The sequence below is a fragment of the Polyergus mexicanus genome, unplaced genomic scaffold (genome assembly GCF_030449975.1).
Source record: "Polyergus mexicanus isolate NDT 795.1 unplaced genomic scaffold, iyPolMexi1.0 SCAF_8, whole genome shotgun sequence".
NCBI lineage: Eukaryota > Metazoa > Arthropoda > Insecta > Hymenoptera > Formicidae > Polyergus > Polyergus mexicanus.
This window is the reverse complement of record NW_027223328.1, coordinates 1,923,617-1,950,274: the sequence shown is the minus strand read 5'-3', so window position 1 is coordinate 1,950,274 and position 26,658 is coordinate 1,923,617. Positions and strand designations below refer to the sequence as shown.

The window sequence follows — 26,658 nt, the reverse complement described above, 5'->3', positions numbered from 1 at the left end:
TCGAATTACAAAGCGAAAGGGGCCGGTTGTTTCGGCGATGTAATTACGACGATGCGTTTTCGAATCGTGAGGGCTAGGTAGCAGCGCAGATAGAGTGTATACGCGACAAAAGAGAGTTAAAGAGACGAGTAGGGTAAAATAAAACAAGAGCCTTTTGCCACAAGCCAGGTGGCAAAAGGGATACGGACGGAGAAGAGATAGAGAGAGGCTTACTATATACGTGCCCGTTTTTATTAAGGACTTGCCGAGAAAGGACGACGACGACGCGCGTAACCTGTTGATAGCGAGCGACGGTCCCGTAGCCGCCGCTAATTGCAAAAGCGAGACAATAAAGCCGAAATTACGAGAGCGATTCTCGTGCAGCATCACCTGGTCCGGATGCAGTTGCATCTGCGAGAAACACGAGCGTACGTGCGTGCGCACGTACATTACGTTAGTTGCGATCGATCTTGCGGCAATCTTGGAATGCGTTTATGTTTATTACAATGTTCGTTGGAGAGCGAACGACATTTCCGTAGGATCTCCGCGACGTAAAAAGTATCTCTTAACTCCCTTCTTTTTATCTATCCTCTTTTCGACAATCCGTTTCTTTTCGCTGCCGGTCCTGCAAATCTATACATACACATACATTCGTCGCCTCTTCGTAAAAAAGCGTCGGTATCTGTCCCCCTCCCCTTCTCCTCCGCCTTTTTTATCGGCCCTTTCGTAGATTCAAATCGTGTACTCGAGGGGGCTCCAAGCAGAAACTCGATGACGTTCGGCAGAAATTTCGCGTTCGATAGAATTCGCCCAATTGCGAGATAATGTCAGGGTGATTTATCCCTCTCGATCGAGCAATTTCTCTCCACCTTGCTTCTTCCCTTTATATACAGTACAGTGACTTGTACAGCTGCGCCGTATAAATTTGTATAACATGTAGCGAGGATAATAAAAGAATTTATTGACGCGTCTTTTAATATTATCCAGAGATATCGATAAACTAAAAATTATTTTTAATTCACTTACATTTTTATTACATCTTCTTAATATTATTTTTATATCATTATCCTTTGCTCTCTTTATCCATAAGGCAGATATTGTATTTGAATATAAATAATTGCACCAAAATTACGAAATCAAATGTATAAAAAATATATTAGGTTAATACGTCAAAGTGTAATAATTTTTTTTTAAATTTGATAAGTAGTTAAAAAATAAAAGACTGAAAAATTTGCGCATTAATTGGAAAAAGTCTCAATTACGGATTTCCTTCCATTCATAAATATTTTAGTCAAGCAGATCTTAAATAAAACTATCGAGTAATTTATAAATTTTAATTTATGATTTCATTCTTCATTTAATATTGATAATATTGATTCTTCCTTATCTTTATACTTTAGAAATTTAATTTTACAACAATACTCGATATCGTATAATAAAAAGTCGTAAAGGAAGATGGTCTTAATAAAAGATTTTTGCTACAAAAAAATAAATATCACATATTGTGCGTGTGCTTAAACAAATTTCAAATATAAAGAAAATAAAGTGTTGTTGCAAACCTGCTAGTTTCTGTTTGTTATATTAACTCGTATCATTAAGAAATCTACATTATTTGTGCAGAATCCAATAGAAGGTTCCAGTGTATCGAATAAATCGACGCTTTCTTTCTCGCACGTTCTCTCTCTCTCTCTCTCTCTCTCTCTCTCTTTCTCTCCGAGTTTTCGGTCTTGCCTCTCATTTTCGATTTTCATGTGCCATTCAGGATTCCGAGCGTCTTAGAAGTTAGTGTTTCGTGAAATCGAAGGTACATTAAATTGCGCTTCGTGCGGGCTGTAAAGCATTGAGAAGTTGCTCGCAATGGAGAACGAATGGAAGCGGCAAAGGGGGAAACGAGAAGCGGAAGATCCTTTGATAATTTAGGGCACGCTGCGAATAGGAGCGGGACCGACAGTATTATTACGGTAATGTTATTAAAACTTCACTTCTTCGCCTCCGCCACCGATGAACTGAGCCGCGCCGCGCCGAGCCGAATCGAGCCGAGCCGAGCCGAACCGAGCCGCCCCGCCCCGCCGCCGTCACGCTTTCGTCCTTAATTAACGAGTTAAGGACGAAAAGTTAGGACCTGTAAACCTTAAGGAACAACGACGGGGAGCCCGCGAGACGCAACGAATGACGAAATTAACGACTCTCGTTCTTCCCATTCCAAAAGTCCCACCCTACGCGAGGCGAGAGAACTTTCGGTTAACTTTTCGGCCGATGCGACCCCACGCGATCGATACGACAGACCGAAAAAGAATATTCTTTACGTAGAGAATTTTTTTTTTGCGCAACGCGTTTTTCTTTTAAACATACATTTAATGCGAGGATCCGAGATCGGCTTTTGATCGAACCGACTCTTTTTCAAGTTCCGACAATCGATTGAGACGAAAGAGAGAGAGAGAGAGAGCGGTTCTGCTCAAAGCGATGCAGAAAATACATCGCGCCCCTATATCTCTTCCGATTTTACTTCGAATCGATTACCACGCTTCAATAACGGAATCCTTGCACAACTCGATGAGAAGGCTCTCCTCACCTGCCGCTTTCTTTCTCATCTCCGCTGTGGCACTCGGCGGTGCTCTGACTCGTAAAACTCCACGGTTTATTAAGTAATTAAATCATTCGTGCCACCGGCGCAGCGCAAATTAACTTTCTTACGGGTAAATGAAACTTGTTTAAAAACTTTCGAGAGAATAATGAAGATTCTTGTTTGGCCGAACGTATCTATCCGAAGAGCGCTCTTGCGAGACAAGAACAAATAACCGTCCATGGTGGAAGGGTCGTATTACAGTCGAGGGTGAAGTATCTCTTTTATAACGCGGCTCCCTTGATTAATTTCAAGGATCGTAATTAACTCGCCGGAACGCGTCGAGTGAGTGGGTGACGGAGACGATCCGGCTCGCGCGCGAGAGCTTCTCAAATCTGAATGTACAATTTGTCGAATTAAATCTAAATATATAATACGTGTCGAAGCGAGAACACCTGTTACCGCAAGCGAACGAGCGAGAGTTGGCAGCTTTTCACGTAACCCAACTGCGTTGACAGTTTCCGATGTAATGAGAATCGACGCGGCGGGTTAGCAGTATGTCTCGGAAGCCTTATGGAAACTCGATAAGAGTGACTGCTAATTTTCCAACGAAACTTTGAAACCGTTCCTAACCAGTCGCCGATAGTAATTTTAAAAGTTCTTTAAACGTCTAATTAAACTTTAAATTACTTCATGGTAATTAATAGGAATTTACTTTCCAAGTGATTATAAGATTATTAGAAGTGCGGCGTTAATTGTTAATTAACGATGAACTTAGATCGCCCTCTTTCGTCGCTTAATTTTCATCGTGCAATTCTGCTCTTTGCATGTGAAGGAGCTATAATTTCACCAGTACCCGATTAATGCGCAGGGAATACAATTTTCGTATTATTTATGTACAACTACAGAGATATCGCGTGTGTACCTTGCTAAATGCCGCGATTAATTCGCGCATATATTAATTGCCGCCTCATATGATCATCGTTTCGGATAATCGGTGTTCAAATGAACGAGAATTTAGTACGCTCACAGATGCGCGCTTCGCGCGGAATTTTTGTTTATTACATAAACAGTGATATACACTGTAAATGGCGGTCGTGTTCGATTATGATTATTGTCAACGAAAATTATTGCAAACTAATTCATTAGTGTGAAATAAAAAAAAAATAGTATATACATCTAAACATTCAAAATACATTTGCAAGTTTCTCAGTGTGTTGCTTCATTATGTATCATTTGAGCAAAATTTCCTCTTTAAAAATTTGATCGTTATATTTTAATTTCTATTTATATTAATTATTATAAACAGAAAATGTATAAACTAAAAATAAATTATATAAAAATATGAAGAACAAATTTTTAATTAAAAATATTAACATTGGTTTTTACACGAAGAGATATAGAAAAGAACGCAAAAAGAATGAGATCGTCGTCGGCAAAGAGTAATGGCGTATCTCTAATTAGCACGGGCTTGCGATAGCCGATGATTTAAATCGGCAAAGAGGGAACCGCCGCTCCTTGGGTGATCCTTCCAAAAGATGCTCGCTCGTTACGAGCTAATGTTGATACATTGACACCAGTGGAAGGAAAGAGAAAAGGATCGTTTCGTGGCTCGGTCGATCTGTCATGTGGAGCTACACCATCTAATTAAGCTCGTGTTAAAATCCCAACAGTAATCAAGCCGAGGAGTCATTTGTCAGCGCCGCACCGGATAAGAATCAGCCAACGAGATTATATTCTCATGCTAGACTTTTATTCCAGTGTGTCGAAAACACGGTTTGATATTGACTTTATGCGAGAGAGAAAAGAGAGGAGACGGGACGGAGACAGACAGACAAAAAAAAAGAGAGAAGGAGAGAGAGAGAGAACGAAGCATCCGAGCCCGTCGAGATTAATGCGCGCCGGTATTTACACGCAAATACGATGGATAAAGTGCTTCAAATCTCGGACACGTTACATTTGTTTCAATTAGATGTTTTTTTCTGCTTTTTGTATTGTAGTTCGACGCAATTAACTCGGACGTATATATATTTACATATAGACGCACGTAAAATTACTACATTATTTTTTAGTTAAATACCTACTAAAAAATGTATTACTTTTGCACACAATTTACAGACAATTTACGCAACTCGTTATAATCTTGTGTGTGTGTGTGTGTGTGTGTGTGTGTGTGTGTGTGTGTGTGTGTGTGCGCGCGTGTGTGTGTGTGATACACAATTATGCTTTTTTTTTCTTACCAAAAATATTATTGTATAATTTAACAAAACTGATCACTGATATGATTACTTCTACCATTTCATTTTACAATTTTATTTAAGAAGCACTTTAATCCTTTTGTGTTTTCAATTTTATATTAGTCATATGCAAACTTTTCATGTGTGAAGTATACATGTTTAACGTGAGTGGAATGCTATACATCAACTTCCTTCAATGTTGCATTATAATATCGTAAATAATATTATTGATAATTTGCTATTTATTACGAAGCAGATTTTATATACAGTAAATCAATGAGATATAAATGCATTATTGCTATACATAGATAATTGTTATTAAATTTTTATGATCTCGAGTAGTTAATGGCAGAGTATCATGATAATAATAATTGTATTAAATACAAGCAATTATTGCCTCTTACACTCAACTGCTTATGAAACGGCACTGATAAATCCTTCATATTGCGAAACTGCTGCATTTCAAGTGCTCATCGACAATAATCTCGTTCAGTCTCTCTCTGCGGTACTATTGAATCCCGTATATATTCCAAATCACAAAACCATCTACATAAATCGCATAGTTTATCAATTAACGAGACAATTTAAAGCTTTCATTTTTTTGGTCTCAGTAAAAAAATAAAAATAGATATTCCGTTAAAAAAAAAAAGTCTTACAGTCGCGTATTTCTCGTACCTTATTGTTTTGATTTCTCGCTATTCCATGATTCTAATTTAATTGCCGTACGTTCGACGAGTTGCCTTGGCTTTAGCACGAAAAAAACGAGAAAAAGGGAGAGCGAAGGAGCGACAGAAAAGGAATGTGAGGGAAATTAGTCGGCGTGCACGTGGAGGATGGTAAAGCGAACGCAGAAGAGGGCGAATAGAAATCGTGAAAACGAAACGGCAGCGTGTTTCCGATGTTCCAATTACTTTTGCTCGCGCAGTCCCGATGACGAGATTGAACCGTGCGCGCGAGGTTAACCCATTTTACTCCGGGGACGGAGAGGTGGTGGGGTGGGGGGGGGGGAGAGAGAGAGAGAGAGAGAGAGAGAGAGAGAGAGAGCAAAACGAGAACGCGCGGTGGAAATTCACTTTTCCGGCCGTCTCCCCGAATCGTTACACGCAGACAAGTATATGTACATTCGGCCTCGAAATAATGGCCGGAACTGAAGAGAGCGAGGTGTCGCAGCGTGCAGATAGGCGTCGCGCGAGGTGACGCAAGACACGATGGTGCCTAGCATAATTATTATCGATCACAAATTACGCCGCCTGCGGGAGCTCCGGTAGTCTCTCCGGTCTCGCGGTGCCAATCTGCCGGAATATTCATTACCGCGAGAGCTAATCTCCATCGTAATTATCGTCAGCCCGCGCCCGAGACTTGCCGCTATCGCTTCGGAATTTTCCAGGTTACTATAGAATAGAAGTTCCGGCCGCAAATGTTTGCGCGATCGTCGATCGGAAATGATGGCTTACGTTCTCAGCAAGAATAACATTCAGTTCCGCAATACCATGTTTAAGAGAGAGAACGTTAAGATATTTTTATTTGCTAACAAATGAAATATTCAATTTCGACTGAAAGTACGATTTGCCAGTTATTCCATCGCAAAATGCAAATGTTATCTTCAAAATTTTGTGCAATTTATGATGAAAATATCGAACGTAAGTAGTTGATATTCGTGTTTCAACATTTAAATTACATTTTATTATCAATTGTGTTTTTGAAATTCTATTATCTTTTTAAAAATTTCTCTTTCTTTCCATATTATCGTAATTAAAAATAGATACTGCATCTATAATTCATCAGTCTATTACGATACAAAAAAAAAATGCCTTCGTATTTATTAAATAATGTTTTATATGAATAGTCTAAAATATATTATAATTTTTCACATTTTTTTTTTTTATATTTAAGCACCAAAATCAGAGGAATTTTTATATAATTTTAAGAAATATATATATAACGAAATATATATCATAAAATTATTTCTATATATGCGATGATGTCAAATTCACCGCAGCTTCGTTTAATGTGAAACTCATCTTAAAATTTCGCACGCGAGGGACATGTCGACGGTGAATATCACTAAGGGAATGTGCTCGAGTCACATGGGAAATATGCGTCTGACGCACACACGTGTAAATGCATCGAGTCCGACACATAAATGCACTGTCCAGTAGAGTTTGTCCATCTCTCGATCATCATCTACCAAACCCCTCGGCAGTGACCCTAGTCTCGAAGAGATACGAGGGTGATGCGCATTCATCCCCGACGTCGGACGCTGCCAATTAACGCGCAAAGCTCCGTTCTCGGGAGGGTTGGATGATATTTGTACTTGGCACAATTTTGTTAATAATGACGTGTCACCGGAGCGAATTTCACGGGAATCTATCTCGGATGTAAAAAAGATTGTTCCGCATATTAGATAACCATCCGCGAATTTGACTTCGACGAATGAAAATTAAATTACACGCTTTTATCGCACCGGCACGCATGTCGCAATTCGTTCCGCTCGAATTTTCGATTTAACGATCGTTACCTCGTTATTGGCGTACGTATCAGTAAGAGGCTAAAAAATTGTCAAGTTCCAAGGCTGAAAAGGCGCGTAGCTCGATCCCCGAAGCTATACAAGGATTCGCTTCCTGCGTGTACGTTGACGAGCAGTAAAATCTGACAATCAGTTTTACTTACCTAAAACATAAAATTATACAAATCATCATTAATCGTTATCATAAAAATGGATATTAATAACATAGTAAAAAATTTGGAAAAAATTAATTTTTGCAGTATTTCATATACAATATGTTACATTATTATGTCACAGGAAAAATCAATCATTATTAATATAATTTCACAATAAAATATAACATGTATAAATAAAAAGATTTAACACTTATTCTTTAATGTGAGAATTATAAATCCTGTTTAATTTTGCGTTTTATCTAAATGTGCCAAATATGTTGAAACATCCTCTTTGAAATTATAAGATGTGGACTTATCATATATTAAACATTATATATGTCGTATATGTACAACAATTCAATTCACAAGAGAATGTCGAAAAAAAATTACAAAATTAAGACAATTGTATTATATTATCGAAACATATTTTGTAACCTTGTGTCTAGACTTTCGTAAAGTAACGGACAAATTGTCAGAAATAAAATTAATAAACTTTTACATTTTGACGAAAACGCAAATCGATGAAATGAAGCGAAAAAGGTATCGTACACACATCGCTTTCCCTTTCGACTGTATTCCTCTGTTGCATCGCGGAAATCCGCCTCATAGAGATACTCGAATTATTTCCGCGAGTCATCGTTGTCTCAATGCAAAACGCGCGAATTGCAAACGTAAATGTTTCCGTCGACGAGAAGTGAACGAGAGTAGTTTCAAAGTTCGAAGACACACACACACACACACACACACACACACACACACACACACACACACACACACACACACACACACACACACACACATACACCGCCGTGACGGCAATGGAGTTTTGAATAGTTTTACGCTCTTCGTAATATTATACTCGGCTCGTTCTTCCCCTTTGTCATTCGTCATTCTTCTTCGCGTTTCTCGCATCGTTATAATCTCCGCATCGTTTTCTTTTCTTTCAAATGATCCATTCATAAAATGCATATTATTTGGTATTGCAAATGACATTATGATATTAATAACATTATGTAAACTCTGATTACGTTCTCTCTTTTAGCTTGTACAGTTTTATTTTATATTATCTAATAAATAATTTTTTTATAAAAACTGCATTACACTAGATATTAAGAAAATAAAAAATATTAACATACGTAAAATAAAATATTAACATACAAAATCAGACATATTATATTGTTATAATACATTGACTTGAAGTTCGATTTTTCGAAATTGACAATATTTGATCGTGAGCCGGGATGAAAGAAAAGGTGACGAAGGAATAGATGCAGCTGAGGGAAACGCGCGCGTCACCCCGTTGCACAAATCCACGATAACGGAACTCGCTCTCGCTATCTCGCTGCAAGTTCCCTTCGTGGTAATAAACTCGCCTAATTCTCTCGACCGCAATGTCGAGTCGAGTGACTTGGCACGGTCATTTCTTACTTCGTTGATTCTCCTTCCGTTATCTCCCAGCGAGTTCTTGGCTGCGGACCTGTCAACGCGCATTCGCGGGACAATTTGTTCCCTTTGCACTGCATCGGTGACGGTGCGATCGTCGCGAGAAAACTTTTCGCGTAAAGTTATAACCGCATTTTCATCAATTGTGTCATCAAATCTTGAGAAACTAAAAAGAACGTTAATCTGTGTATTGTTTATCGCTGGATGGCAAGGAAGGAGCTTTTACAAAGGTAGAAATGTTTCGAAAGAAAAAAAAAGTATACAAAACAAAAAAGAAGAGAATCAAAGTATAGATTTTTCGCAAGTTTCGTCTTGAAAGAAATGATACATCATGTGCAAATTTAATTTATGTTTCAACGTGATGAAAACCGAATGTTTTCGCGCATTTAAAAAATTAAGTTTATGTACTAAAGAAGAAAATTATTATGAAAAAATTTCGATGTGTTTCACTCATTAAACGATCTCACATTTATAATATAAAGTGGTATAAGTTAGTTTAAGCGTGGCTTATAAACTTTATTACTTTCAATAATTAATATAAAAGAAAAAGTTATTAATTTGTACAGCTTGATCGGTCGACGCGTAATTTATATAACTATTATTCAATCGCACGGTAATTCATCATAATTTAATTGTGCAGCAATCTAATAAGGTCTTCGCTGGCGCATAATAATATCACTTCCGTGCTCACTGACCTATAAATCCCGCGTTAATGCCGAGTCATTTTCGAAAAGATCACTTACGAGAAAATCCTGTTTAAACGGTTTGCGATGCGAATTGAAACGCATATAATAGAGGCCATATCGCGAAGAGCTTGATTGCCCTTAGAGTTCGCTTCTGGGAGCTTTCCCTAATCGTCTACGGCCGACTCGCTTGATCGAGCAACCGTGTCGAATTTTCCGCTCGAAGTAGCTGGAGCTTCGTAACTCCGCCTCCAAAATCTCTGAGGATTTCGCGGACGGGCGCTGTGCCGAAAATTCCCGCGGAAAATAGGAGAGACACGGAACTTTCGATCTGATATCCAACCGAGCGTGCACACGTTGTTGGTCCTCGTAAAGTACGCGTAACTCTCTCCCGAAAAGGGCGCCGCAACCACTCGCGTTCGAGTTTCATTTAAACGCGTCGGAAACTTTCTTCCGGATTCTATCTGCGAAACAACAGCTTCTATATTATAATATTAGCATAGAGTTCCCAGCGATATGTCTTTAGATTTTGAATACAAAAGTTTTTTTTTTCCATTTCTTATTGTCATTGTGAACACATTATAAAAATTCTTGTCATTTTAGATGTGTGAGACATATTCTTAGGTTTTAGAATGCATACTAAATCATATTCTTACAATATCCCAAAAGATTCGTATAATTAAATTTCAATAATAGGCAGAAATATTTAATATTATTTTTTAAAATAAAAAGTTTAAAATAAAGAATTTAAATAATTGTTGTTTATTCAGAAAATTTAATCATTATTTTATATCGATTAGTGATTTTTGTCTGAACAATCAATAAGTAATTCATTATGTTATGTCCTATAAATATATTTTTAATAAAAGCAATGTTATATATGTATAAGGATACATTTGTTAGTAAATTAATAAATTCTAATAATTACAAAAAATAATAATTTGCTTTTTTTAATAAAAGAATTTTATGTACATAGTCACTTATTTATATAATTTATAGAGCCAAAATATCCCCGAATTAAATTTTGTATTCTCCTGTTATAACAACACATCTTGCAACAATTTACGAGATGTCCAGTGCACTTAAAAAGTCGAGAAATATTTGGCGAATAAGTCGTTTTGAGAATAAAAACTATCTCGTATCACGCTATTTAATTCATACTCCTCATAGAATAATATATATCAAAAAACAACATTCATCGTACGTGACTTGTACACACCTACATTTTGTAAAACTTGCGGTTGCTTTCGAGTGCAACGAAATACACTTGGGGGAGAGGAAAAGGTCCATTATGTAACATTGCTCTATCGTCTAAAATTGAGTGCCAGTACAAATTCCATAATCATCGAGTAGCTACCGACATGGTCTGTCCATTCCTCGTGACAAGCAGACAAACAAGCATTGCTGTCGGGGTGAAGGAGAAATTCCGGAAGACAGATCGATCCCTCAAGTTACTAAGGAGAGAAACGCGGAAGTAGAAAAGAGAGAGAGAGAGAATTGGAGAGTGAGAAAGAGGTTGAATAGACACTCGTCGTATAAATTCATCTCACATTCCGAGAATGAGTTCGTTCTGATAAGGATGGGATTCATTGACGTCAGAGAAATAGCAGATTTTAAAATCAATAGTAGAGAAACGTTAGAACCGATCATCGATAGCAATCTCCATCAAAATACGAAGTTCTACATAAGCCGAAAGAATTAATAAAGTATATTATATTAGAAAAATATATTGCGCGATATTTTGATATTTTCTTGAAAATTTTGTAAATTCTATACTATATCTATATTATATATATTGTACATAATTGCGCTGAATTTTTATTGTTATTGCAAATATAGATAATTATATTTTATTATCGAATATATCATCTATATATAAAATTATTATAAATTATTCAATTAATTGATTATTATTATTATAAAAAAATTATAAATTATATTATATCATCTATATTATATTGTATTATATGTACCGGAAATAATACATATATATACATATATATAGCAATGAATTAAATTTTATTATCGATTTATCGCATTTTTAAAAGTGCTGTTAATTAAAACAACCGCGAATGCTATTAGTACTAGACGGCGACTTTTTTAAATCGATTTTCGCATAATCTTTATTAAATATCTTTAATGGAATAAAGTAATAGATTTAAAAAATTCATCTATCTACTACGAGAAAATGTAAATTTCAATGATATTTTGTTCGAAACATTATCAGTTATATGAAAATTTATGGTCAAGTAAGATACATAAGGAATATATATGCTACATGCGTCGAATAACGATCATATATTCGTATATTGCGACGGTTCGCTTTAAAGGATAATTAAACACCGCGAAGTGTGGCTATTGTCACCGTAAAAATCGTGATGGGACTGCGGTCTTTGCGGTAAACCGCAAATCTGGCTACAGTACGTCGTATCTAGACGGCTTTTGCCAAATCGATAGAGGGCGGATTTGAACGATGATGCAATCGCGAGTGTGAATCAGCTCAAATAATGGTCGACATATTAATGTATATTATCGACAAAAGTGAATTGCCATTAAACGGTCTATATTTGCCCTGACACGAATTTCAAGAATATGAAATATTCAAATATTCTGGTAATAATAATGACGTAAATTAATAAACAATACGATTTACAGAAATAGAAGATATATACAATTTGTAAAATATTTTGAGATAGTTAAATAATTATCATATTACTTGAGACACAAGTACGATTATTATGTTACAAAAAAGAAAAACTCTTGAAAATTTTTTTTATAGCATTTTAAATATACTGTTCTTAAAATCTTAAATTGCACGTAAGTAGGTTAGTTGCCTAAATTCTTAAGTCCAAATTCTTAATTCCTCATAATTCCCAAGCCCAGGAAAGTTTCGACTTTTTCCAGCACCATTCTCGCGACAGTACATCCTTACTAAAGTTCCGAGGATTTATCGAGGCGTAGATTTAAAAGTTTAGGAATTACGACAAGAGGGTCGAAAAAGTTAATTCACACACCGATCTCATTTCCTTACTTATCTCGCCCGACTTTCCTCCGCTCTTCCTTATTTAATAGATACATTGTAAGAGATATTTTACTATTACAAGATAATAGTTTATAATTTAATATAAAACATTTTTTTTTATCTAACAATAAGTATATTGTAATAGTTTTCACACACACTTGTATCCAGATATATAATTTTGAAAATATTACTATCAGTATTATCGTATATATATTAATATCTATATATTTTATTGGATAATCAGACGTGACTTGAATTGATCTTCGCCTATTCATTGTACCTGCCAACACTAAGGAATAAACCCTTTGACAAGAGACGATACGAATAGGGTGACGCGATTGGTAGTGAGACAACTTCCCGAGAGATCGTGTTCTCATTGTAAACGAGGGTCGAGTAGGTACCAACAAATATACCTGGTGTCTTAGAACTATAAAATTTCTTTATTGTATATATGCGGCCTTCTTTTTTGATTAATTCATGCGGCAACATAGAGTCAATTTTTAAACAAAGATTTGATTATCTATCAATTATAATTTTTAAAATATCAATATTAAACTTCTGAATCTCATTCTTATAACATTATGTTAAAATCAACTTGTTAATTAAAATTATTGAATTAACAGATGCTGCTCCTCGAAATTTAATTTACAAAAATTGTTTTATCTTCGATAATTTACTGTACAAAAACTATAAAATGCTATAAAAGTTTTGTTAAAACCAAATCAATTTCAAATCAATTAAATAAAATTCACGGATTGAAAATACGATGATAAAATCCTTGAACATCCTGTATATGCGAAACGACACGGAGCAGAATGAAGTGGTGTTACGCCGAGTTGAAGTGGAGAAGTCTGAGGCAGGACGGAGCGGGTAATGCATCATATTAATGACGACACCGACGGGGATCTCTATAAATTCGAGTGTTGAGTGCTGCACCAATTAAGTTCTATGTCATTAAGAGGAGATAAGGGATGACGCACGCCTGTGCATTACTATTTCTACTACGCGAGGAGAGAGCATTCTCGTCCCTGAAAAGGAAGACGGCAGAGTCTGTATCCAAGTTCATCAGCTATCCTTTGTAATTTCTGATGCTGTATAAGAACATAGCGAGTTACCGTCCGGGAGAGAAAAAGAGTTCAAGAATCCTTTGTGCTCCAAGCCCTACGGTAGCGCTCGAGAAAAACATTCATTGTGCGGCACATCGCGTTAACACGTATGGAAACGGTGTAATGGAAATAATAATACGGAGTTATTTACTGAGTATAAGAGCTATAATAGACTCTACTACTAAGTATGTCGTTAAATGCGTTTGACAAAGCCCAATCGTAAGTGATGTAAGATGTAACAATTTGTGCAATGTTAAATAAATTTCGCTACGGGATATTCATTATTTATAGAAACAAATATTAACAATCTAAGCATTGTTTCTTGTTAAAAACAAAAGATAGAAACAGAAAGAGGAGAGAGAGAGAGAGAGAAAGAGAGAACCGTACGAAACAAATATTATAAATACATTTAAATATATATACATACAAATATATATATATATATATATATATATATATATATATATATATATATATACATCACTCAAATACAAAAAACAAAAAAAAAAAATGATTCCGCGACTATTGTACCATCGAGCGCAACAAATCACCCGTCGCTTCAATTGTATAGGGCGCTGTTTTGCTGCAGATGCGTTTTTCCGACTCAGTCAGAATGATCGTTTTTTTTCCCTGATACGATCCGAGCTGTCGCGACTTGGCCAATAAACGTGTCGACAGACAATTCCATCGAAACGAGCGAAAACTGAGAAGGCAACGCGCAACGCGATGCGACATTCGCATCAAAGGGAGAGAAAGAGAGAAAGTAAAGGGAGCGCAGTCGTGTTTGGCTTCGGACGGCGACCGCATCCACCTGTTCATAAAAACGATTAATCCTGATGCCCGTTCGTGCGTCGCAAGCGATTCGAATTAGACGATTCTCGTGGAGGCATGTTCGGTCAATGAGAATCCAATAAATCGTCTACGCGTGAGAAAATCGGCGGGGATGTACAGAGGGCTTCTGGCGACGCACGATCGTAAAAGGGAGAAGAGATAGAAAGAGAGAGAGAGAGAGGCGTTAGCTGCCGTGGAGAAAGCGCGAGAGGGTAAAGGAGGAAGAACACGCGACGAGAGAGATGATAAGCTATGGAAAAGATCGTGGACCGAATTTGTGATTCTTTACCGTTGATCGAAGCGAGGGGATGAAATATTAACGAATTTGGCGAATTCGACGGCGCGAGAGGATCGCGTCGAGATCGTCGATCTGCACGATCTGTCGAGAGTGCACGGAAGTACACGGCGGCGCGGGCGTTTTGGGATCGGACTGACTAGTTAGCCGGTTAACCACTTAAATATCTTCGGTGGATGGTGGAACCGGTACCAGAAAGCCATGCGGATGCAGTGCACGGCACCGCCGTACACGGCATTAATGCGATTGGTTCGCGGCTGAGGAATTGGAGCGACCGCGGCACTCGGATGTTACCGGCGCACATTACCAGATTTACCGCTAATTACATAATACCCGACGACTTATGCCGTTGCATAAATCACGCGACGCGTGACACCGCTTAATCGTATACCATGTATTCGTATCTTTGCCATGCCTATTCGCCACCATTACCGGCTGCATATGCGCGTACGCCGTCGCTTTTCCCGTATCCGAAACTTGGTCCGGAAATGCATTTTCCCACTTCACTCTCGTGTACCTCCCTACGATAAATTACAATAGATTTAACGAGTCGATGTGCAGGTTAAATTAAGTTACGATATGGCTGCAATTATTATCGTATTACAGCTTGAAGATGTAATAAAAAGATAATACTAATTGCATCGTTTAAGTTTTATCATAATATGAATACGAACTTTGTCAAAATTAATGAAAATCAATATCACAAAAAATTAAAAAAATTATGTATATTATATCTTTATATTTAAGAGGCAAAAAGAAAGTGAAAATACGAAAATAAATAACATACATATCATCACAGCTACTTTATAACTCGGTTGAGACAACCGTATATTTTAACTAATAAAATATTGTTAGATAAGAAATATATAAATCACGTTTCAGAGTGTATAGTAAAAAAATAACTGTCTTCGCGATATCACCGATTAGCACCAATTAACATTTCAGATGCAATCGTATGAAACTGTGATTCATGACCGCGTTGCGTTGATATACAAAGAATGAAATATATATGACCATCAATATGTGAAAGTAAATACACGCGAGTTGTGCGATCTGAAAATCAACAATGCATTCGCGCGGAAGTTTCAACGTAGAACTTTATTCGTTCCGCTTTCGTTTGTATCCTATCTCTTGTACAATTATTGGGCTAGAATTCTACAAATAACTTTTGCGACTTTATAAATATTGTATATACATGCGTGCGCATACCACAAAATTATTATCATTGAAATAAACTGAGATTAAATGAAAGTTTTAAGCAAATCCATTTTATGGATTTTTATTGTATTCTAATACAATATTAATAATCTTAATACAATATAAATATAAATCCACGTTTTAATAATTTGTAAAAAAATTTAACTTAAAAATGTAAAATTATAACAAACAACATTCGTATATATTGAAAGTGTGTGCTCTTGTTATTAATAATTATTTACAATTCTATTTTTTGAATTTATCGCTTATCTGATGCTTCTTTTGAGATACTAAAAAACTACTCATTAATTATTCAGAAAGTCACAGCTTACGTCGCCGGTTACGTCAAGAGATCAGTTTTCAATCTATTCTACTACGGTATAATAAGGTCGAGGGGACCGTAGAAGTACATACTTATGTGTGGGATCTCTTCGGGAGAGAGGACAACCATGCGCCACGTGCATCAAGACCGAGACGCGTTAGGTGCAATAATGTTGGTGTGCCGCGTTGGCAGCCTGCACGGCGGAAGAACATTAAAATCTCTTCATACATATGTATAAACGAACTCAGGGTAGAGCAATATTAAAAACGAGTTCGAGGAAAATAGAAAAAAAAAAGAGAGGGAGGAAGGGAGGACAAGGAAAGAGTACCAGATGCGGGAAAGAGGAATACGGTCAGAGTATCCGATGATAGTGCGTGAATCAAATTAAATTCTCCCTATTTCTCGCGATTTATTTAATTGATATAATTCGTACGATCGAATAAAAATATACTTATAGTGGCGATAAAGGTTTCAAAGACGGACAAGAAATCAGCCAAACGTGCATCGAATTTAATAGATAGAAAAGAATAAAAACGAACGCAAAGTAAAATTCAGTTAGATGCTCTTTTCTTATTTCTTCGTTATTCCACTTAGATAAGAAGTTTTTCAGCAGCTTTTATGAAATAAATCAGAAATTGTCTTTTTAGAACATTTTTTAAATGTTGGCACGTACAAATTCTTCATTTTCTACTTGTATATTTACTCTTTCTCTCTTGGTACCTTGATAAAAATACAGAATTCACGATGTACCAAGGAAAGCTGCTCAAAGTAATAGCGGTAGAAGTCTCAGAGGTTAACGGATACTCTTGTTCCAATCATTTACTAACAAGAAGTAAGTATAAAGTATACAAAGTCTTCGTGATATTAAATTTCAACTTCCGACAACTCAGAAAGTAAATGTAATATTTTATTGATATCGAAAAGTGCTATAATATGTATTTAATATAACAAATCGATCTAAAAAAAAATAATTTAATAAAAGTATGTGTCGTATCGTGTTTATTATATACACACTTCTATCTTAAAAGTAATATTTATTAGCTCAATAAATACGCTTATGTAATAGCGTTAAATACTATTGTTAAAATATTGACTTTCATAATTATTTTATTAATTTAACATAAATTCGTAGATTATATTATGAATTAAAATTATTAATCAAATATACAAAAAAATATATTATAAAATATTTTACAATTATTGTTTAATTGCAAAATATTTTTTATTATTATTAATCAAATGTCATGTCAATGTTAAAATAGAAGTGAAAACCATTAAATGAGTTTGCTTCATATATAGAGTCAAAAAAATAATCCGCGATACTCTCTTAGTGAGTTAACTACATTCTGTCAAATAAAAATTCATCAAAGACAAAAGCATTAAACGTCACTATTTTTTATTTCGTTTTTAGAGCGAAAACATCTGCGGTTGATCCATAAAACAAAAGCCTGTAACTATAAACGGTGTGAAACAAAGGAGGGAGAGAGAGAAACACCTGACAGAAATTTACCGAAAAACTCCAACAAATTGCGGTTTTGTTTGTTCTGTCCACAATAACTTGTCATCGCAAGGCACATCACGTTTTCTATTCTCGCATCCTATTATTTTCGATACAATTATTTACATGATTTTAATCAGATAATAAATATATACACTTATATAGATATGGCCAATTATATAGCAATATCCGATCTTTTACTTTTTTATAACATTTTGCAAAAATCTCAGTTACCTTTTTTGCAATTTCTTACAAAACAAAATCTGGTAAATATAAAGTGAAATAAAAAGAAAAATCGCAGTATACAAAAATATTGTATTTTGATTTTGTGTGGCATGTATAAATATATAAGAGACTTAATCTGTGTATGTTTCGCGGTTTCCTCGTGACACAAACGACGCACGTGATGCATCAGGTGCAATTATTGTACATAGCAAACTTGCCAGCAGTTTTGCGTTATTCCTTAACCGCGACAATGATGCAACAATAGTAATAGCGATAACGCATAATTCTAGAGTCTAAGGTGTCCCAAGGTGTCTTCAAATCCGTAAGCACAAGCGGAGATATAATGTGCACAACCGTAACTTATTCCCTATCCTCTTTATTCGAACTCGGCCACACGTCTCTCGACAGGCGTCCGTATAACATTACTTTACGAGGGAGGAGGCTTTGCGAAAATAGGACAATGCACTAAATATGCTCGCCCGCGGCATACAAATGTCGGCCGTGTTTCTTCCGGCGCTTTAGTTCTTCCAAGCGTGCTCCTCTCTTTATGCGGACATTCCCAGATACAGTTCGGCTCGAACGATTCGAAACGAGCGGCGCTACCCTAGATCTATTTTCCGAGGCAGTAGAAATAAACCTATAAAAGCATTTGCTTGTTCCTTCAACATTATTGTTATCCACGTGAAGCAAAGAATCGCGCGACAGCGATGTTTCAATTTATCGTGCGTTCTTTTATCTACAGATTCTTTGATCAACAGAGAATTGATATTTCTGTGAGAAACAATATTATTGCACCGATAGTTGTTAAATTACAAACAATTACATATCAAAACACTTTTATGAATTACTCTTTTTAAAAATATAAATAGAAATCATAAATTATTTCTTATTTAATTTTAATAAATTTAACAAAATTTTAATGTAAAACTATAGTTTCATAAATATTTAAAACTAAATTAAGCTAACTTTTTTTAAAAATGTAAAAAGGAGTCTAATAAATTTTAGTTAGGAAATAAAACGATCTTTGAAATTGATTAAAAAATCGTAAATAAAGCGGAAATAATGGAACTTTGGGATACCATGGAAAAAATATCGCGTGTAAAAACGGACTAGCGAAATATCGATACCGTCACAATATATCAATATTCGTGTTTGACAATACTGAATAACGAAATATTCCGCTATGCTATTGTCATGCATAGCAGAATATATTTGAAAATATAACAAGTATTACTATTACGAATAGTAACAAGAATATGAACAAAATATTAATGCGATATATTAAATATAGATATCTGGAAAAAAAAACTCTGTTCTTTCATCGGATTATTTTAACGAAACTTTAATACGAGATATTCAATTCTCTCAAAATATTCATAGATTATAAAGCTATAAAAAAATCACCGGCGTCCGATGAAAATCTAAGATCATCCCATGAAATAATCGACAAAATAAATAATAAACAAATAAAGGAAACGATTGGAGGAAGAAGCATATCATTTGGCAAGAGTGCGATGAGATTTTATATGCGCAGACTCCCACAGACAGCCCACTTATAACTCGAAAATTTCGATTGAGGGAAGCCATTAAATCTAATGTACCGAGAAGTACATAAACCTCTACAGGAAAATTGGGGGAGAATCTGCGGAAGGCATCCATGGATCCGTGGGCCCATATCTCACGCTGCTCCGCACCACTTTCCATTAAAATTTTATTCGGTACTTTGGTATTAATTCGACTCTCTTCGTGATATTGGTTCAAAGAGTTATACTGTTCTATTAGAATTAATACATCAAGAAAAACAAAATCGATATTCGATGTTGAAAATAATAAACTATCGTCTTTAAAAGTCCTCTATTGCTGTTATATATTTAAAAATTTAATATTTTTTTATTTTATATATAGAAAAGAGATATATGTATGATGAAAAAATTAATGTAACATTAATCGATGTTATTTCCATAACATATATTGTATTTTTGACAAGCATCAGGCGAGACGATTTTATACGCGAAAAAAATGTCTCCGACTGTTGCTTATCCGCGATTTGCTTTGAGCAACGAAATCGCGGACGTATCGTGATGAAGTCGTCGCGGCGAATACGAATTCGTCGTATAAATGCGTGCTGTCTATGTATAGACCTAGTTGGCCGAGTAATAACCATTCGTTCCGCTTATAAAGGCATGCATCAAGAAGGCAATAAAAGCGGCGCGCACAGGGAAAGTATTTGTTTTCATTTACATGGGCGCACTGCCAGAATGGGAAGTCGAGGGAGGGGAGGGAGAGACGAACACCCGATGGGAAGGGAGACATCGGGAAGACGGGGGGAGGGAAGGGGGGGAGGTAAACGGAGAGAATTTCCGAGCGGAGGGGCTCGCGAAATCCCGCGAGCTATTTATGGAATGGTTATTGAAATCCTACGGATGGGTCGGTCCTGCATTCGCAAAACATGCTCGTACGCGCGACTTGCCATCATGGGAAACGGCCGCCCCTCATCGGTAACCGGTCGAGATACGCGTTCTTGTTGTTTTTCTTGGGAGGAATAACACGCGAAACGCTCGATGAGCAGCTAAAAGATTTTAGGGGATTCGACGATGCTCCAGCACGAGGCTGATTCTCTCGCGTTGAACGGATATTTGTTCGATCGGTACGCGGGTAAGCGTATCAAGCTTTTGTCTAATCTTGCGTATTTTCGTTCATATTTTGCCGTTAGTATGTGAGTGTTGATTAAAATTTTTTTTTAAATATTATTCAGTATGAGATGTAACTGAATTATTCATTTTAGCACATTTAACAATTTTATGAATTCAAATCGGGGAATAAAATTATAATAAAAAATTATAATCAAAAGTGCTCACGCGAATTTTAAAAATTAAAACAAAGAGAAACTATATTTTAATTCATTAATAGTTAGTACATAAAAAAGCAAAAATAAAATTTTCATCTCTTCATCTTATTTCACGATTTCGAGTCAGAAATATAAATAAGGATTATCGTCGTGTAAATGTAACCGCTAATCCTGGAAAATAGCGGAACGTGAAAATGTTCTCGGGCACAACTTTCATCTCGACGTTACGTTTATACACAACTTTGTACATCAAATTATTTGCACTAAGATATATTATGAAATCTTTTGCTGGGAAAAAACTCCATTCTGTTATTTCTCGACTCGAGTCGCATAATACAAGCGACGCGTATACATACTGTCCAAGAAGGGAAGAGACCAACGACGGTGCGTTGTAGAATTTTTCCTCATGGATTTAGCTCGCCTGCCAGTCTCCATATATACTTATTTCCAGAGAAAGTTATTGTAATAAAGCATAGCGCTGCTCGGATTTGGCCCTACTGCCTTCTCATTCCCTTTCCCACCGTCGAAAACGACCGCATCGCGCGGTGTGAATCAAATAACAGAGGCGAAAAGAGCTGAGGAAAAAAATCCGATTTTTCCGGCGAGAATTTTAGCCGTGTGTCGAAAAATGGTGGGATTCGCTCTCCACCCTCGGCGCGTTTATGTCGCGATCCGCGAAATGCAGATCGCACCGGAGAGAAAAATTTTATTTCAACGATGCGAAATTCCGCTTGTATGCCATTCTACCGATCTAGCCTGTATTTATCGATAAGCATGTTTGTTCAGCTTATCATCTCTATCGACTTAAAAATCCTCGCTATTCCATTCTGATTGTGCGATTTGGCCGAATTTCGCTAATAAATGTCGATATAATATATGAAGAGTGTCGTGCTTTCGAAAAATATTGATATATATCTTCCGACGAGAAAGTGATGCAATTAAGAAATCTCAATTTTTCAATTTTAATGTAATGATCGCGTTAATAACATCAGTTTAGATCAGTTAATTTTGAATCGCATTACGGCAACAGGTGCAAATGCCAGATGTCGTTTGTAATAGAAACATACGGGTATAAATTTAGATATTTATTTTTTGATACGCAAGAGATGTATTACATGCATCGTTTTTATATAAAGTCTTTAACAAATTAAAAAAAAAAAAAAAAATTATTTATAGATAACAATTCGATGAAAGAAATTACCTTTTATAAGATCGATTACATTTCAATTTTTCTCATTACATAAATGTCTGATATTAAAATTATTTATCAAAATAAATTTTCATTTAAAATTAAAACTTAAAGAATATAAATCTGTTATTCACTCTCCTGAATATAATTTGTCAAATATTTAACACTTTCTAGTGTAAATTTCCATTTGTTTTGTTGTTTCAATAACACTCGCAAACTAATGAAATAAAAACGTTACGAACAAATTGCAAGTGTCGGCTTGAAGAGCAAAGTGCACCGCGCTCGAAAATAATGAAGCGAGTGTGTCTATACGACACTCTCGAGCGAACGTATCTGCCTGCTCGAGAAGCAACTGGAAACTGGTAGAATTAATTAGTGGCGTCTAAGCGGCATAAATTAAAGCGGAGTCACACCTCAAAGACTACGGCCAAAGAACACCCGGCCTCCTATGAAAAGGAAAGCATCGAAATACCGTAAAAAGGACGAAGAGAAAAGTAAAAGAGTAGAAATAAAAAGGGCGCTCATTGCGACATATCGTATCATTCTACATTAGAAAGGAAGAGCGAGAAAGATACAAGAGACACAGATGACGTTAACAAAGAGAGAGAGAGAGAGAGAGAGAGAGAGAGAGAGAGAGAGAGAGAGAAGATAGGATAGGCGGTTCTTCTCAGGTGACAATTATTTCTCGAATGTACATTGGAGCATGGCGACAAGAATGGTGAGCGAGAGATGGGCGCGCGTTGCTCTGTCTTTTAATTTATGGTAAAAAATTTATGTACCGTCGACATTGTATTCAGATGTCCGAGAGAAAAACACACGTTTCGTATCCGTGGGTTCCTTCCGTCAGGTTTAAAAAGAAACGAGGATAGAGTGGGCGGTGTGGTCCTGTGCGGCGACGATACGCGAACACGTCCGTGCCTACGTCCTCGCCATTGTGATGTCGCTTTCTGAAAACTGCCTGACAGAACGTTATACACTACCGCGCTATATACATTTATGGACCCGTATATGAATTTGACCAGTTTATGCATTCATTAAGGAGAACTAATACGTGAGTGGAGAACTCGATCGAAGTCTCACATCTTATAAATATGAAAAAAATTGACATTAAAATTCCTAATGCATTGCATCGTTAATGTGACAACCGTTATTAAACATAAAACATCGTTGCATGGGACAAGTATAGATTTCCGATTCAGATATCAATCGATCGTATTCAACGCTAAAACTGAAATGAAAAAATATAAATCAAAATAACTTCCATTGATAATTCGTAATAAATGCAGAAGATGTAAAAGTGTAACATTCAAAAGAGCATACTAATTATTTGACATAGATTTTTCTGAATTTAATTATATATCTGATCGAGTTTTCATGCGCTAATTTTAACTTGAGGTATTTCGTCTTTTAGAAAGTTTAATTAAAGACCACTCTCTCCTTCTGCTTCTCGGTTTTTCTCTAAAATAAAGTTCGGATGGCAGTTAGAAAAGTTTAAACATCATTAACTATATCTTACGGGAAGAGTGTTCAGCGCAAAGACAAGAAACTATACTAATCTTTTAATGAAGCGGATACAAAGTTTTGCTGAAAATTATCTCAAATAAAGTAAATCTGATGGAAACCGCTTTTTTATAGTAATATAACAATTTTCTATTGCAAATACATAAATAAATAAATATATATATATAAAATCAATTTGATTATATTATTTCGAAAATAACATTTTGCATAGCGGATCCTGGCTCGCTGTCACATTTAGAGGTAAGTAATTCGAAATAATCTCGAATATATATGTGTATTATATTTCCTCTTGAATTCTTTACTTAAGAGAAATACGACGTACTTAAAGTCAATAAAAAATGTAAAATCATTCTTAAGATAAATAAAGTATAATTATATTATACACGAGGGAATTTGATACTCGCAGTATTTAATATATTACGCAAATGTTCAATTTATCACAGTTCGTAAACGACCGAGCGAGGGGCCATCGCTTTTAATTATCGAGTTTCGATGCTTTCACTTTTACACGGCCAGCCAGCATCTTGCATTCCAGCACGACCACAAAGCTTTTTCCACGTGAATATTTCCTTTTACGAAACATACGTACGTGGGCGAACGAAAGTCGATGAGATATGCCGTAATTTGAAATTCCACGTACGATTGTAAATTTGTCAACGTACTTCGATACCATTCCTGCTCGATACTTTCTATCCATCGAGAAACCAAATGTTCCTTACATTTTAGCGCTTTTCACACGACTCGCTATTGTTCGGCTAACTTTACCAGTGAAGAGATATAAAGGGCCGATCCCTCGTATTTGTCGTCCTTCGCTCAACTATTGATTTCTGCGAAACGTTAGTCCAGCCTTCTCCACTGGTGCGAATCATTCCGTTTCGAGGGGTAGGCGTCATATTAAGCGGGAAGAAACTACCAACTATCGTGCAACATTATTGGGTCTAGATAGAATGCTCGTAGAAGCGCGGTTATAATTTCAGAGAAATAATAGAGCTAAACGAATCAGCTGTTTCGGACAAAAAAATCGCGCGCTTCGCTCTAATGGATTTGATAAGCGTATCGCCATAATTGCTACGCGCGTGAAAAGGCGGCAATGTCTTTTATCGAGATGCGATGGATGCACCGATGACGGGAAAAGTTGATCGACCGGAAAATTGCACTTCTACAAATGGATGTTGAATCATTAACATTCTCAATATGCAATGCTGTAAAGTGAATATCTCCGATAATGCGAATAGACGATAGTTATAATAAATAAACCAAGATGGTTACATAATAATAAAATATAATTTTATTTTTGTTAAAAATAATCTTTAATATTGTTATATAAGTAAATTTTAACCTATTTACTTACATAATTTAATGCAGCGTTAAAAAATTTAATGTTTCATATCTAAAATTTGAACGAGAAACTTTAGTAAATTGTAAGTTAATAAATAAAACTTGTACGCTTTAAGCTTTAGTAATTGAAATCAAGTAACAAGATAATAAATAAAAATTTTAAATAAATTTTATCACACATATTTTATATAGCACATATAAAAACATTAAATATTAAATATCAAAATATTTGGCGATCAAATTTATATTAATTATTTTTTATAAATTCTATATATTATAAATTAGAAATTTATATTCTTTTAAACCTGAACAGTTTTATATAAATGTTGTTTTCGACAATTATATAATCCCCTTAGCATAATTCACGTTTCCGCACTTGTCAATTAGCCAGAAAGCACGCAGACGTTTCCCTGCAGTTCGCTTTATACCACGTACAAAGAACGAGCCAAAAGTTTCGTGGAAGCTTTAAAAACTAATAAGGTAATATCCGGAGAAAAAGGAGAAGACGAGTACTAAAAGCACCGACGCCTTTACGAGTTGTTCTGCTGAAAAATGAATCGGATCGTATCGCTAGCGAAGAGAGGAAGAAGCGAAAAGCATTTCGCGTTAAGAGGCGGAGGTAAGATCTCTTCTCGTATTTCGATAGATCTCTATTACGTTTCAATGGATAGATGACGTGGCCGTCTCGGCTCTTCAACGATAATGACGAGATTAATGATAAGAAAATACACATGGCGTTCATAATAAAACTGTCGATTGATGTATTCACGCGCGATATCTAAACGAATGGAATATCACACGTTATGTTACGAATACGCTACTACCTACGTGGGAGAACCGTACACAATAATATTTTCTGTAGATCGAAATGCCGGACAGATAGACGGCGAACAACCGTCTTAGTGCGAGAAATTCAAGTCTCCCTATTATACATAATAGAGAGGCCCTTCTAAAACGACGCTTGACCTCTGGAGACAGTTGATCCCCACAATGTATCACCAGTATATGAGGTAGAGAAAGCAATGCATACAAGCGTAACACTTATTGAAAGGTCAATTACTAAGAAACCTTTGTAACAATGTGTCTCTGTGCGCGAAGGGTTCGCGCACACTGGCGAATTTGCTTGTCTATGTACAGACATGTCGGCACATCGCTTCGTAAATGTGCAACACACACGTCATCATGTATAGTATATGGATAAGAACGTACATAGACGATTATATACCGGGCGAGATAGTTGGTACGCTCTCGTACACAGAAAGCCATTTACGGAGAGGAAGATCTCGTACCTTTAAGAGAACACGTGAACTTGGTAGATCCTCGCCACCCACGCCATCCATCCCAGCTTGATCCACACAATCCAGTCACAGTGGTCATTTGTGGTGGTCATTCGTGGCGGTCGCTGGAAACCATCTATCCATCGTAGGAAGATTTAGATAAACGAGCGGAACTCGCCATTACAGATTACTCGTAAAATTCCATTTTAAATAAAAACTTCGATCATACAAAGCTAAAGCCCCCTAGGCATAGACTGATTTTTCTGCAAAATTCGCATCAGTCAATATCGTTTGGTTAATTCTATAGATTTTAATCCGTTTGTGATATTTCAGTTCATCAAGAGGATCTGTATGTGAAAGGATGTTTTAATGCTTTTTTTTTTTATTTTCCAATGAGATCGCGAGCCATCAAACCACGTTTTA

At 36.0% G+C, this 26,658-nt stretch overlaps 1 protein-coding gene across 9 annotated transcripts in view; it reads right to left on the bottom strand.

Annotated features, from left to right (window-relative positions):
* The window catches only part of LOC138935722 (SAM and SH3 domain-containing protein 1), a 314,166-nt gene that overhangs the window by 229,749 nt on the left and 57,759 nt on the right, over positions 1–26,658 (bottom strand). Inside the window, exon 1 of one of the 9 annotated variants that reach the window (XM_070300514.1) lies at positions 26,248–26,371. The exons of the other annotated variants lie outside the window; for them this stretch is intronic. Within the exon in view, the coding sequence (XP_070156615.1) occupies positions 26,248–26,298 (51 nt within the window). The 5' untranslated portion in view covers positions 26,299–26,371. Of the gene's footprint in view, positions 1–26,247; positions 26,372–26,658 lie in introns of those variants that run through there. 9 annotated transcript variants of the gene reach the window in all.